Consider the following 12,952-nt stretch of genomic DNA (forward strand, 5'->3'; position numbering starts at 1 on the left):
CATTTAGTGATTAAGGCTGGGTAAGAAATGAGGCAAAAAATGGCCTCTTATATCTAGTAAAAATCAATCTGGGAGGGGAAGACGCGAAGGGTTTCTGGCCAAAACAGAAACAGTTGTTATTTACACTAACTCTGAGCCATCAAAACCCAAATAATGACCAAATGAGGCTTGGGCTGGGACCTATTTTTGGCCAATCAGTGAGAGCCATAACGATTTAGGTTTAAGGCATGGTTTTTAGTTATATGATTATTATTTATTTACTTTATTTATATTTTATTCATACACATTGCTAAAGAGGAGATAAAGTCATTCCTGTTTGCAGATAATCTAATGGAATGCTTAGAAAATCCCTTAAAATCTGGGAAAAAGTAATTGAAACAATAGTTCCAATAGTATAGCAGAATGCAAAAAAAATCCAAAAAATCACCATCATTTTTGTATAGTACTAAAAAAAGAGAGAAATGAAAATAAGAAAAATTTAATTTAAAATAACTACAAAATTCAAAAAAAATCTGGCAGTTGACTTACATAGACAATCATACATGTATTTATATGTTTGTGTGTGTGCCTGTGTGTATACATATATACTTACATACATATATGTATATATTCCTTATTAAATGACAACGGATAATTAAGATAAAGATCTCAAAATTTTTAAACCATTCAGATTTTCATGTTTATAGTACAAGTATAACAAAATGACGATACTACTTAGATTGGTTTCAGATTTGGGTGGCTCAGTGAATAGAGTATTAGGGTTGGAGTCAGGTAGAGCTGAGTTAAAATCTAGCCTCCAACATTCACTGTCTGTATGACCCTGAACAAGTCACTTAACACCTCTGTTTACCTTTTTGCCTGAATAATAGCACCTACCACCCAGGGTTGTTGTGAGGATAAGATGAGATAATATTTGTAAAGCATTCAGCACAGTGTCTGACATATAGAAAACACTATATAAGTGTTATTATTATTGCTGTTGTTGCTGTGGTTATCAAATTACCAAAGAGATACTTTTTAGAACTAGACAAAATAAAAAATTCATTTGGAGAGAAAAAAAAGAAAAAAAAGGTCTAGCATCTCAAGATAAATCCTTTTTTAAAAAAGAAATTAAATGGGACTATTATTCCCCACCTCAAATTTCATTATAAAGAAATACCCATCAAATCAAATTGAACAAACTAAATTAGGAAGAATTTGAAATGGCCACTGAATAACTCATTCTTCAATAAATTTGAGATTATGAATTATTTGTGGAATAACTCTGTATTTGACCAGAGCTGCTAGCACAACTAGAAAGCTGTTTACGAGACATTAGGCTTAGACACCAATAAACTAAAAATGGATACAAGACCTGAATATAAAAGAAGCATATATGTATGTGTACATATATGTATATATTTCCTATCAAATATGTAACATAAAAGACTAGTTAACAAATTGGATCATAAAGTTAGAATCCAAATGATCTTGACAAGGCTAGACCATTAGGTTGAATCTAGTAAGATAAAAGTAAATAAGGTTAAATGTAAAATCATACACTTGGGCTCAAAATATCAACTTTACAAGTACAAGATGGAGGATGTATTGTTAATATAGCAGTTTGAATAAAGGACCTCAATATCTGATAGAACAAATATCAGCAGGAATAAATGCTGTGTTGTGACAGCAAAATAACTAATGAAATTTGGGATTACATTAAAGAGGGAAATTATAGCTTCTAGGAATAAAGACATGATAAACCCTCCCCACTGTGCCCTGGTCATACCACATTAAGGTAGCAATGTTTAGGAAAGACATCAATAAGCTAGAAAATGTCCAGAGGAACTAGAGCTATGATTTGATGTCATATGAGGATTGGTTGAAGAAACTGGGAGTGTTTAGTCTAGTGAAAAGAAGTCTCAGATGTGCTAAAGTATTGATGAGTTCTTATGTGGAAAAGGGAATAGACATTCTGTTTGTTCCCAAAGGTCTGGAGCTATGGAGAAACATTGCTAAAAGGCAAATTAAACTTGGTGTTAGGAAAAAGTTCCAAAGAATTATAGCTATTGAAAAGTGGAACAGGTTGCATATGGAGGTAATGAGTTCCCAATGATGACTTTCCAGAGAAGTCTGAATGATCATTTGTCGTGTGTCTTAATGAAAATTTCTTTTCAAGTATGGGCTGAATAAAATGGCCACTAAGGCCCTTTCTAACTCTAAAACTTCATTGTTTGGAAACTTCTGTTTACACAAACTTCTGTTTGTGAGTCTGTATTCTTTTCATACATTATGAGTGTATTTTGAGGACTTTTAAAAAATAAAATCAAAATGTCCATGAGAAGATATTTTAGTAGATTGATATACTTTTTTAATTAAAAAATTCTTGCAAGTTAATCAATGTCTATTTTAGTACATATGTGCTATAAATATGTTTCCATTTCCAATGACAAATGTCTGTGTAATTTGTCAGCATACATTATATCTAATTGCACTGTTGTCAATTGTCCAAAGATCTATTAGCTATCATTATATCCCTGTGTATGCTTATGGGATTGGTATCCATATTGGCCAACCAGATTAGTCTGGAGAACTCATCTGTTTTATGATTACAGGCTTAGCTCTTACCTTTAGCTAGCCATCTTATAAATTAGTGCTGCTGTTCACAAAGAAGAAAGCATGTATCTAGATCATTTCAAATCTTTCACTATTGCAATAAAAAACTAAAGTGAATGTCCCACAAGAATTAATTTATTCGATTCATATTAGTATGCAGAACCTTTTTGGGGGGTTACTTGCCTGTCTTAAATTCTAGATTTTCCTAATTTGAAGGGATCTCAGAGGTGAGAATATATATTGTTAGCACTGGACAAACCTTGCTCATTCATTTCAGCTGTATACAACTGTTCATAATACCATTTGGGGTTTTCTTGACAAAGATAGTGAACTGGTTTGCCATTTCTTTTTCCAGTTCATTTTACAAATGAGGAACTGAGGCAAACAGGGCTGAATGACTTGCCCAGGGTCACACAGCTAGTGAATATCTGAAGCCAGATTTGAACTCACAAAAGTGAGTCTTTCTGATTCCCAACCCAGTTGTCTATTCACTGCGCCCCCTACCTGCCACCTTTCTAGGGAGAGGCATTAAAGATGATCTAATCCAATCACCTAATCCAATCCCCAATAAGATCAAGAATTACAACTATGACATCACTGAGAATTTCTCATCCAACCTCTATAAGAATAATCACAGTGACAGCCAACCTGTTATTTCAAAAAAGCATAGTACAGAATTTTTATATATCTTTAATTGTCAAATTTTTTATTTGTGTTCAACTAAAATCCCCTTTCTGATAATTCCCTCCAAGCAGTTCTTGTTTGTCCTGTGAGAGCAACAGGAATAAATGAAAACATTTTTTCGTATGATAGCCTTTCCAATGCTGGAATACAGCTGCTAATTAAAAAAAAAACATGAAATTTGCTATTATTGCAAAAAAGAAAACAAAGCATTATTACTTTAAAAGTAAATAGTATTATTTTATTAGAATAATGTTTTTGAAAATACGAACCAGTTCATCTAGGTATTTCGCGTTGATTTCATGAAATTGAAGCATCTCTGTGTTGTAAAGCCTCAAGAAAAGCTGAAGTCTCTAATTGATTCTTCAATTTCATAACATTATGACCTTGGACAAGCCACCTGTAAAACTGACATCTTTATTTTTCATCGGAATTACAGGAAAGATTTATGAAAGTGATGGCTTGCTTAAAGAGTTATTTTTAAGATATGTTTTAATGGGCCATGTCAAGCATCATTATGTTCATTCATTCAAAGATTTATCAGTACCTAGTATATGAACCTATACTACATATTGTGTGAGGTAAATAAAATGTGAAGACTTCACAGGGAAGATATATATCTATATCTATATCTATCTATCTATCTATCTATCTATCTATCTATCTATCTATATACATACGTAAATACTAAGAAGTGTTTAAAAATCAAGAAATATGGAAGTGGAAAAATTCTGAGGCTGTGAGAGTCTGATGGATCAGCCTCTGGGAAAGTTTACCCTGAAACGTTTTGTTCTTTCTTCTTGTTCTGCTTTAAAGATTTGCTCAGTAAGGATAGGGTCACTGTGACCTGTTTTCCCTCACTGTAAAAGTACTGTAGAAGAATGGAGAGTGTCTCCCCTCCCCTTACCCTATTCTCCTTCTTTAGATTTATAGATGTCACCTCAGTTGTAATCATTAACTAAGGAATGGGAATTGGAGTTTCTGTGCCTCAATTTCCCGGTTCTTTGTCTAGCTTTCATGCTCAGATTGTAAGCCCACCTCCCAGCCAATGGTGAGAAGGGTCAGAGGTCGGCAGGAATTCTCTTGTGTTAGGTATAATTATTGGTGCTTTGCCCCTTGTAAAGTGCCTCCTTTGCTGGTTCTCCTCTGTGCTAGCACGGGATGCCCAATTCTCGAGAACTGAATAAAATTTTCTGTTCCCACCCTGAGATGGCTCCTTATTATCATTTTAATTGGTGAGGGTCTTTCATCCCACTCAATATGATGTTATTACTATTTAAAGGTCATGGTGGTAAAAGGTAAAACAACATTTCCTAATTTTTTTCTTTCATTCCTTTAGGTTGCTTCCAGCTATGTAATGTTTTTAGATCCCATGAAATGGAAATTGACCAGTGCTTGCTGGAGTCCCTACCATTAGGCCAGCGACAGAGGCTGGTGAAACGTATGCGCTGTGATCAAATAAAAGCCTACTATGAACGAGAGAAAGCCTTTCAGAAACAGGAAGGATTTGTGAAGAAGTTGAAACATGGGAAGAATCACAAAGTTCATTTCAACCTTGCTGACATGATACAGGATGCAATTATCCATCACAACGATAAAGAAGGTACATTTAACAGAAAAAATGTGTGTGTGTGTGTGTGTGTGTGTGTGTGTATGTGTGTGTGGGGGGGGGTGTAGTGTATGCACATGATTTTTTAATTACCACTTTTCTGGAAATTTTATTTTAAGTAGCAATTCCTATTTTTTTTAAACCACTTGAGATATCCAAATTATCTGGTTAAAAATGCTTGTTCCAAAGTTCATTTTAATAAGGTTCAGTGCCCTCAGTTAATAGATGGGAATGTGATCTATTTTGGGTGACATAGGGCTTTTCGTAGGTTATTTTCTGTCATGGTATAGTGGAAAAGGGGCATGGTTCTGGAATAAGAGGATCTACACTGAAATTCCATCTCTGATCCTTACTAACTTGTGTGTCTTCGTTGTGTAATAGTAATCAGGGCAGAATTTTTTGCTGTTCTTCTCTTAAGTGCCTTTAATGAGTCTGGCCTTTGTTTAAATGGGACAGGTAAAGTGGGATCTTTTTTGCCTTGGAATGTTTCTCAGCACTAAGACAATCACAATCAGGAGTCATTGATTGAAAATAATGTATGTGGTGGTACTAGTGGTTAACTAACTTTCCCACACCCTGGTGTTAGTGATTTCTCATACCCTAAATGGTGAGTCTCAAGCCCTCAGGGTCTATACTGGAAGGTTAGCGTTTGACTTTTGGGGGGTACACTCATTGAAAGAGTGTGGGTGATGAGACTCTGGGTAAGCCATTGAAATAGCCCCCCACCCAGCTTTGATAACCCAGACAAATGTTGGTGCTTCTCTGGTAACTGTGTATTGCTAAGGATAGACTAGTTTGTGTTATTTGCTCTGGTTATAAAGTATGCTCGTAATTTCTGTTTGTATTTGCCCTGAAGTTCAGGAGGCTGATCTTTTCCCCCTGAATTAAGTGAATGATATGTGTATGTTAAATTAAACTGAGATTGTTAACCCCTTAAAGTTGCTTTCCTTAGAAAAGCAGATCAAAGAACCTGTGCTAGCAGCCTTTCTGCACACTGGTGCTATTGGTCTTACACAGCCACAGTAGCTGCTAACAACATTGTTGTTACACACTGGTACATAGTAGGCACTTAATAAATGCTTGTTGGCTTATTGTCTTGACTTTGGATAAGTCACTTAAACTTCTATCAGCTTCCTCATCCGTAAATGAGAGTGTTGGACTAGACATTCTTTAATGTGCCATCCAGCTCTAGATCTAAGATCCTATAAGACAATTTATTGAAATGGAAGGGTATAGAGACTGCCTTTTGGAAATTGACTACTATATACAACCATGCTTCTGTGGATATGGCAGTAATAACAAGATTTATGAAGGAGAATCAAGTCTTATAAAGAACAGGGTCCTATTATTGTCTTCTATATCTGCCATAGTAGGTGTTTAATAAACACTAATTCACTAATTGCTCTCCATTTATCATAAAGGATAGGTTCATTTTCCCCAGATAACATATCAAAACTGGCTGACCTGCAATGCAGGCATTATTTCAAGGAATCAGAATGTTTAAGCTGAAAAGGACATTAGAGTTTATCTAATCAAATCAATTCATTTGACAAATGAGAAAATTAAGACGTGGAGATGTTAAGGAGGTGCTCAATACCATACCAATATGGCAGCTAGGTGGCACAGAGGATAGAGTGCCCAACCTCGAGTCAGAAAGTCCCATTTTCATGAGTTCAAATTTGGCTTCAGACACTTATTAGCTGGGTGACCCTGGGCAAATCACTTAACCCTGTTTGCCTCAGTTCCTCATCTGTAAAATGCGCTAGAGAAGGAAATGGCAAACCACTTCAGTATCTTTGCCAAGAAAACCCCAAGTGGGGGTCACAAAGACTAGTACGTGACTGAACAACAACAACAATATCATACAGAGAGTTCTTTGCAGAACACAGATTAGAACCTAGATCTCTGACATCTGATCCAATGATCTTTTCACTGCACCACTTTCAAATTAAAATTTACAAGATTTTAAGGAAACTAAGAAAATCCATGTACTTATTTTTATCTTTGCTTAACTTTTATTTGATCATGTTTTGTTAGTACCAGCTTTAGCTTATCATAGATCTAGATCTTCATCCTGGCAATAATCACTAATTGTTTACTACTTTAAGGTTCACAAAGCATTTTGCATGGATTATTTCATTTGATTCTCACAATAATCCTCTGAGAGGGGTACTACAAATATCATTCATTATGCCCATTTTATGCATGAGGAAACTGAGGTTTATGGAGTTAGGACTCTGTGGGCACATAGATGTTTAGTAAGTATCAGTAAAAAGATTTAAACTCATTTCTTTCTGACTCCAAGTCTAGTATTGTGTCCCCTGGACCATGCTACTTCTCAATGACTATGTACTTAAATAGTAGTGCAAGCTTGAGCAAAGTGCACATCATCTTCCAGTGACAGTGTCAGCAATAAATTGCTGCTGCATGATCCAATCCAACAAAGAGCATGATTGACAAGAGAATTGAGATACAGCTACTGTGAGAAAATTCCATCCCACTCCCCAGAGAAGATACCCAGTGGTGCTGGCTGTCAACACATGACCAAATGGAGTTGAGAATCAACCCATTTTTGAAGGATACCTAACAAAACAGCTGCCAAAATAACACCATGTACTCTCTCAGAAGCCCAACCCAGTATGCAAGATGGGTGTTGCCCCTGCTTATACAGAGAGACATAGAGAGAGAGAGAGAGAGAGAGAGAGAGAGAGAGAGAGAGAGAGAGAGAGAGAGAAGAAGAAGAAGAAGAAGAAGAAGAAGAAGAAGAAGAAGAAGAAGAAGAAGAAGAAGAAGAAGAAGAAGAAGAAGAAAACATTAATACACTGATCAAGAAAAAGGAAGCCACTATAGTCATACAGTTCAAATGAGTGACACTTTCCTCCTTTATAGTGGCAGGGGACCATGTATCTGGAGCAACATCAAAGTCTTGATATTGGTAATCTGTTCTGACCAATTGTTTCTGCTTAAGTAGGACAGGAGAGATATCAGTTTAATTAAATATGGACGCTCCACAGTTAACATGTTCATAGGATAATGGAGAACTACTCAGCCAGGTTATTCTGGTGATGGATGGCTCAGATAAACAATTTCTTTAATAGAAGCATATTAATAACCTCAGGGCAAAACCATTCCACAGGAAAGTAAAAACAGATAAAAACACTTGGCAAGGAAGTTCCCTAGAGTCTCAGGATCTCTTTGTCAGAGTCCTAGAGCGATCTTTATATCCTCTTTGTCCAAAGATCCCGCAGACATGTGCCAAATCAATCCACCTGAGGCAAATTTATCACAAAGTACCCCAACTCTGCTTTAAAGCTTCTTGGCTCATGACACTCCTGGTGGGTAGAATGGAAGTATAGAAGTTAAATCCAACTTCTTAGGTCTAAATATGTCCTGGCCTACAACATAGGGTATTGAGAAAGCTCCCTTCATTTGTATGCATCAGTATGGTTCCCACAATATCTGCTATGCAATTTAATGCATTTTCTGATTCTTCTGTGTGCCTGCTTAAATGATAACATCTCAGAAAGGGTGGGGGCATTCAATTTTTATCTCTCTTCGGGCAATAGGAAAGACTTTGAGAGTTAATGCGAGCTGGTTATATTTTGAAGGGAAATCACTACTGATGAAATCTATTTCCCAACTAGGCCAAGTTGGACTTTGGCTGAAAGGAGAACTCTCAGACTTCCACTATTGTTATTACTTATAACATCAACACACTCAATTTTCTGCTCTGAAAATTTGTCTAGATTGAACTGTATGTTTCTTTCATCATCTAATTTGTGATGCTATGATTTTGTTTGCTTTGGTTGCAATTATAAAAATATCCTTATAACTCCATAGTATAGAGGTCTTAGAAGGAAATAGCCACATTTAACATCTTCATTTCTCTAATCACAAATTTACATAATCTACCCTAGGTCATTTTGCAGGAAATCTTGAAGCAATTTTTAAAAAGTAAATAATATATAATAATGAATATAGTCATTTATACTGCTTTCCCTGGTCAGGTGACATTCAAAAAGCTCATTTACCTCTCAGACTATTCTAGTGAAATGACTAGCATCCCAAAGCCTGATTACCATATGTTCAGTCAGTATTTCACAGTTTAACACTTAGATTTTTTCCTACCATTTTTTGTATGATGGTTTCCTTTCCCTAACTAGAATAAAAATGCATAATAAAAGGTAAGCATAGGAAATATTTTGAAGGGGAAATGACAGAACTTGGTGACATGTTGGATATAAAGATGAATAATAGTATGGTGGAGTAGGTAGGACATTGGTCTTGGCTGTCATACAGACCCAAGGATTGAATCCTAATATATTTTTTTAATTGTATGACTCTGGATGAGTTACCTTGGGTCTCAGTTTTCTCATCTGTAAAACAGGAGTATTGGTTTCAATGAAGTCTAAGGTTCCTTCAGCTATGATTCTATGATCCTGTGACTGAAATAGAAGAAAGGATCAAAGAAGACTCCAAAACTTAAACCTAACCAGATACAAAAGTATATTTATACCATGGGAGAGTTAGGAATTTCCCTATTTTTTAAAGTAATTCTAATCATATGAGTTTATGTCTTAAATCTTCGTACTGGTATAATGAACACTTTATATACTTTCCATAAAACTTTGCTTCACAAAAATTGTCTTCCATGTATACGGGCATAAAATCTTCAGTTTATTTTGAAGCTCTCTTCCCATAAGTGAGTAGTTGATTCATATTAATTAAAGCTTGATGTGCCCACAATGATTGCAAGAGGTTTAAGTTGCTTTCAGGTTGCTGAAAGTTATGTATGATAAAAAGCCTTGAGGAAACATGGGAAAAATCTCTAGTGCTGCTTGAACAGTCAATATATAACCACTGAAGTATGTTTATTTGAGTAAATGGAAAATATTTCCTAATAAGAATCAAAAACAAGAGGAACTCTACCTTTTATTCAATTCAAGGACATTATAGAGATTATGAAAATTCTTGAAATGTATGATATATTTGTGCTAGGCAAAATAAAACTAATGAACATGGTAGCTAGCATCTATATAGCACTTCAATGTTTGTAAAGAATTTTACAAATACTATGTCATTTTGTCCTCACGTCAATACTGAGAAGTAGGTCCTATTATTATTACCATTTTTTTTAAGAACCAAAGTGATTTTTATTCCATAAATTAACCCATTTATTGTTGGACTATGGGCTACAGGTATTTGATAAGAAGATTTTACTGGTCTTTCAATTCCTTCAGTCTTCTGATGGCAGATTTGACTGTGACTGCAGAGGTGGTATTGTAGGTCCATGCACCACCAGCTACAGTTTTCATACAGGATCCACAATGCCAGATACCCACAGCCCATCTCTTCATTTTGGTCTTGCCACAGAAGGAGCAGGTATACTTGGCATGCTGGCTAATTTCAATTTTCTTCACCATTTTTCTGAGGGATGCACCATAACGTGTTCCATATTTACCAACAATTCCAACCTTCTTGGTGCGTTTAGCCATGTTACCAGTCGCGGGGCTGGAGCTCGGAGAGGGCTATTATTACCATTTTACAGATGAGGACTTAGGCAGGCAGGGTTAAATTACTTGCTCACAAGTGCTTGTCATAGAAGTCCTTAGCACTGTCAAATTGTTCAGTGTCAGAAATGGATATGATCTTATCAGTGGAAAGGAGATTAAAGAAGAATTATCATCCAGTTTGTCACTGTACTCTGTATACTGTACTTGAAAGATCATGGGATCTTTCTATCTGTCTTGTAACTGAAATATATATGTATATTATATGTATATATGTACATATAGGAATATATATGTATACACACATGGAAAGAGAGAGAGACAGAGACAGAGAGACAGAGAGAGAGAAACTCTTGTTAGAACATAAAATTCTTGAGGGTGGGAATCCTTGCTTTACACATAGTAAGTACTTAATAAATGCTTAGTCCATTTATTCATCCACTGAGTACCCTACTGTAGTCAAAAGAAAACTAACCTTGGATCAGACGGTAGGGATTTCTATTCTAGCTATACTATATATTATTTGGATGACTCAATAATTAACTTAAGCTCTCTGGATTTCAAATTCCTCATGTGTAAAATAAAGGGATTGGATTTGATGAATTCAAACTTTCTTTCTTATATTCAGTCCTGGGATAGTTCCAAAAAGTAGTACAAATTATTTGGTTATTCTTCATGAAATGCTTGGTTTTCAGCAGTAAAAGAAACTCATTTGTGCTATCAGGTACTATTAGTAGACAAAAAACAACAACCCAAAAACTTAAGAAGCTAGGTACTAGAAGTATCCTGGGGGTAGATAAATGCATCTTTCTACTGAATAAAAGGTCCTTTGTCTTTTTCCAACATTGCTGATGTTCCCTCTTCTTATGTGCCCTGTAACTAGAAGTGTTTGCTATTGTGTGACCAGTTTCTATTAATTCAATTTTTGAAGCTCATATCAAATAAGAAATCAGCAATCTCTCAGAGGTTTTCTTTATGGGAATCTCTTCTGCTATAAGATACTGAACATCTGAATGTGAATATCCTACAAAGCTGCATGCATAGAATAGCACTTTGTTATCCCTTCAATGACAATAAATTTTACTGGTGCTAGCATTCTTTTTATTAGCCTATAAAATTATTCATGCACAACTTTCCAGAGTAATTATATTGCATCAGAAAAAAATTAAAGTAGAAAGATTGGTTTGGGTTGTTGGGTTAAAAATCCATTTGTTTTTGAGATAGTATGAATAGCCAAGTTGTTTTACAAATGTTTCCACAAAGCAATCATTCTTCTTGCCATGGAGATTACAAAGTTCTGGAAAAGAAATACATCAGAAATGTTTTTAAAGCCATTGTCCTGCCTGGATTTGCTAATTCTTCTCTGCTATTGTTGTTCAGTGAGTGTGTAGAAATAAATTTAGTTGGGTGCCAACCTTGAATTTTGTTTCATATTTGATGACTCAGGCTAAATAAAAACAAAAATATTTCCCAAAGGAAACCAAGCTGCTGACGTTACCTGTGTTAAAAAAAAAACATATAGCATACTACTGAAGAATCAATTCAAGTGTTTTTTTTTCTCTGTTGTTTGATTTGATAACCATCATTTCTTTTTCCTAAGGCAGGACCTGGTTATTGTCTTTGTCACTTTGTTGTTATGTTCTCATTGTTAATGGTATTTTATTGTCAGCAACTTGTCATTTTAATGTACGGTGACATTCTGAAGTGAGCTCTATAACTCATCTGTTCCCTCGTGAACTATACTTTATCATTCTCTGAGAAGGACTCTGACTTCCAATGTGATTCTCTTGCATCCAAAAAAGACAGGTAAACCAGAGATGAAGTTCAAGTTCGAGTGTGTATTTCAGATTTGTGTGTTTTCTGTAGAATCCTAACATTCTCTCATACTTACTTAGAGTAAAATGTACTTTGATTAACAGTGACAGAATTAACTGCATTGAGGTCTCCACAGGATTGGTAATTCCTGTCTCCACCTAGAGCCCCTCTCTCTCCATTGCCTAGTTGGCTTCCAGGATCCCAACCCTCACTGCAAATGGAACTGCCAGAAGCATAAATATGTTGTCTGTGAGTGACAGGTGCCTTTTCTCCTTTTCTCTCTCCCTAGCCACACAGTTTTCTTTCTCTACTCTTTTTCTCCCTCCTATTGGCTTAAGAAAGAACCCTGAGTTAAATTGAATTTGAAATAACAGAGGAATGGAGAGCAAGTGGAAAAAGGCAGTCCCAAAGCCAGCTTTCTGTGAGAAGACACAGGAACGGTGACACTAGGTTTGTAACCAACTAATAACCGTTTAGGAGGCAGCTAGGTGGCTTAGTGGGTAGATTGCTGGGCCTGAAGTCAGGTAGACCTGAGTTCAAACCTAGACTCAGACACTTACTAGCTGTGTGACCCTGGGTGAATCACTTAACCTCTGTTTGCCTCAATCCATTGGAGAAAGTAATGGATCACTATTCCAGCATCTTAGCCAAGAAAACCCTAAGGACAGTATTGGTGTGCTACGATCCACAAGGTGACAAAGAGTTGGAAATGACTGAACAATAACAATAATAACCCTTTCAT

At 35.8% G+C, this 12,952-nt stretch overlaps 2 protein-coding genes across 2 annotated transcripts in view; one reads left to right on the plus strand and one right to left on the minus strand.

Annotated features, from left to right (window-relative positions):
* The first annotated feature begins 4,623 nt into the window (after nt 1-4,623).
* Nucleotides 4,624-12,952, plus strand: part of MYO16 (myosin XVI) — a 675,300-nt gene continuing 666,971 nt past the window's right edge. Inside the window, exon 1 of the mRNA XM_036754583.1 lies at nt 4,624-4,879. Within this exon, the coding sequence (XP_036610478.1) occupies nt 4,654-4,879 (226 nt within the window). The 5' untranslated portion in view covers nt 4,624-4,653. The remainder of the gene's footprint in view (nt 4,880-12,952) is intronic.
* Nucleotides 10,033-10,407, minus strand: LOC118846257 (60S ribosomal protein L37a-like). The gene has a single exon (XM_036754582.1). It carries the CDS (start codon nt 10,378-10,380, stop codon nt 10,102-10,104), a length of 279 nt encoding a protein of 92 aa, XP_036610477.1. The 5' UTR covers nt 10,381-10,407; the 3' UTR covers nt 10,033-10,101.

Source organism: Trichosurus vulpecula, chromosome 4, assembly GCF_011100635.1.
Source record: "Trichosurus vulpecula isolate mTriVul1 chromosome 4, mTriVul1.pri, whole genome shotgun sequence".
NCBI classification, from domain to species: domain Eukaryota; kingdom Metazoa; phylum Chordata; class Mammalia; order Diprotodontia; family Phalangeridae; genus Trichosurus; species Trichosurus vulpecula.

Excerpts from the sequence above, each read along its gene's own strand:
- LOC118846257 (XM_036754582.1), bottom strand. The coding sequence starts at position 10,380 with ATGGCTAAACGCACCAAGAAGGTTGGAATTGTTGGTAAATATGGAACA.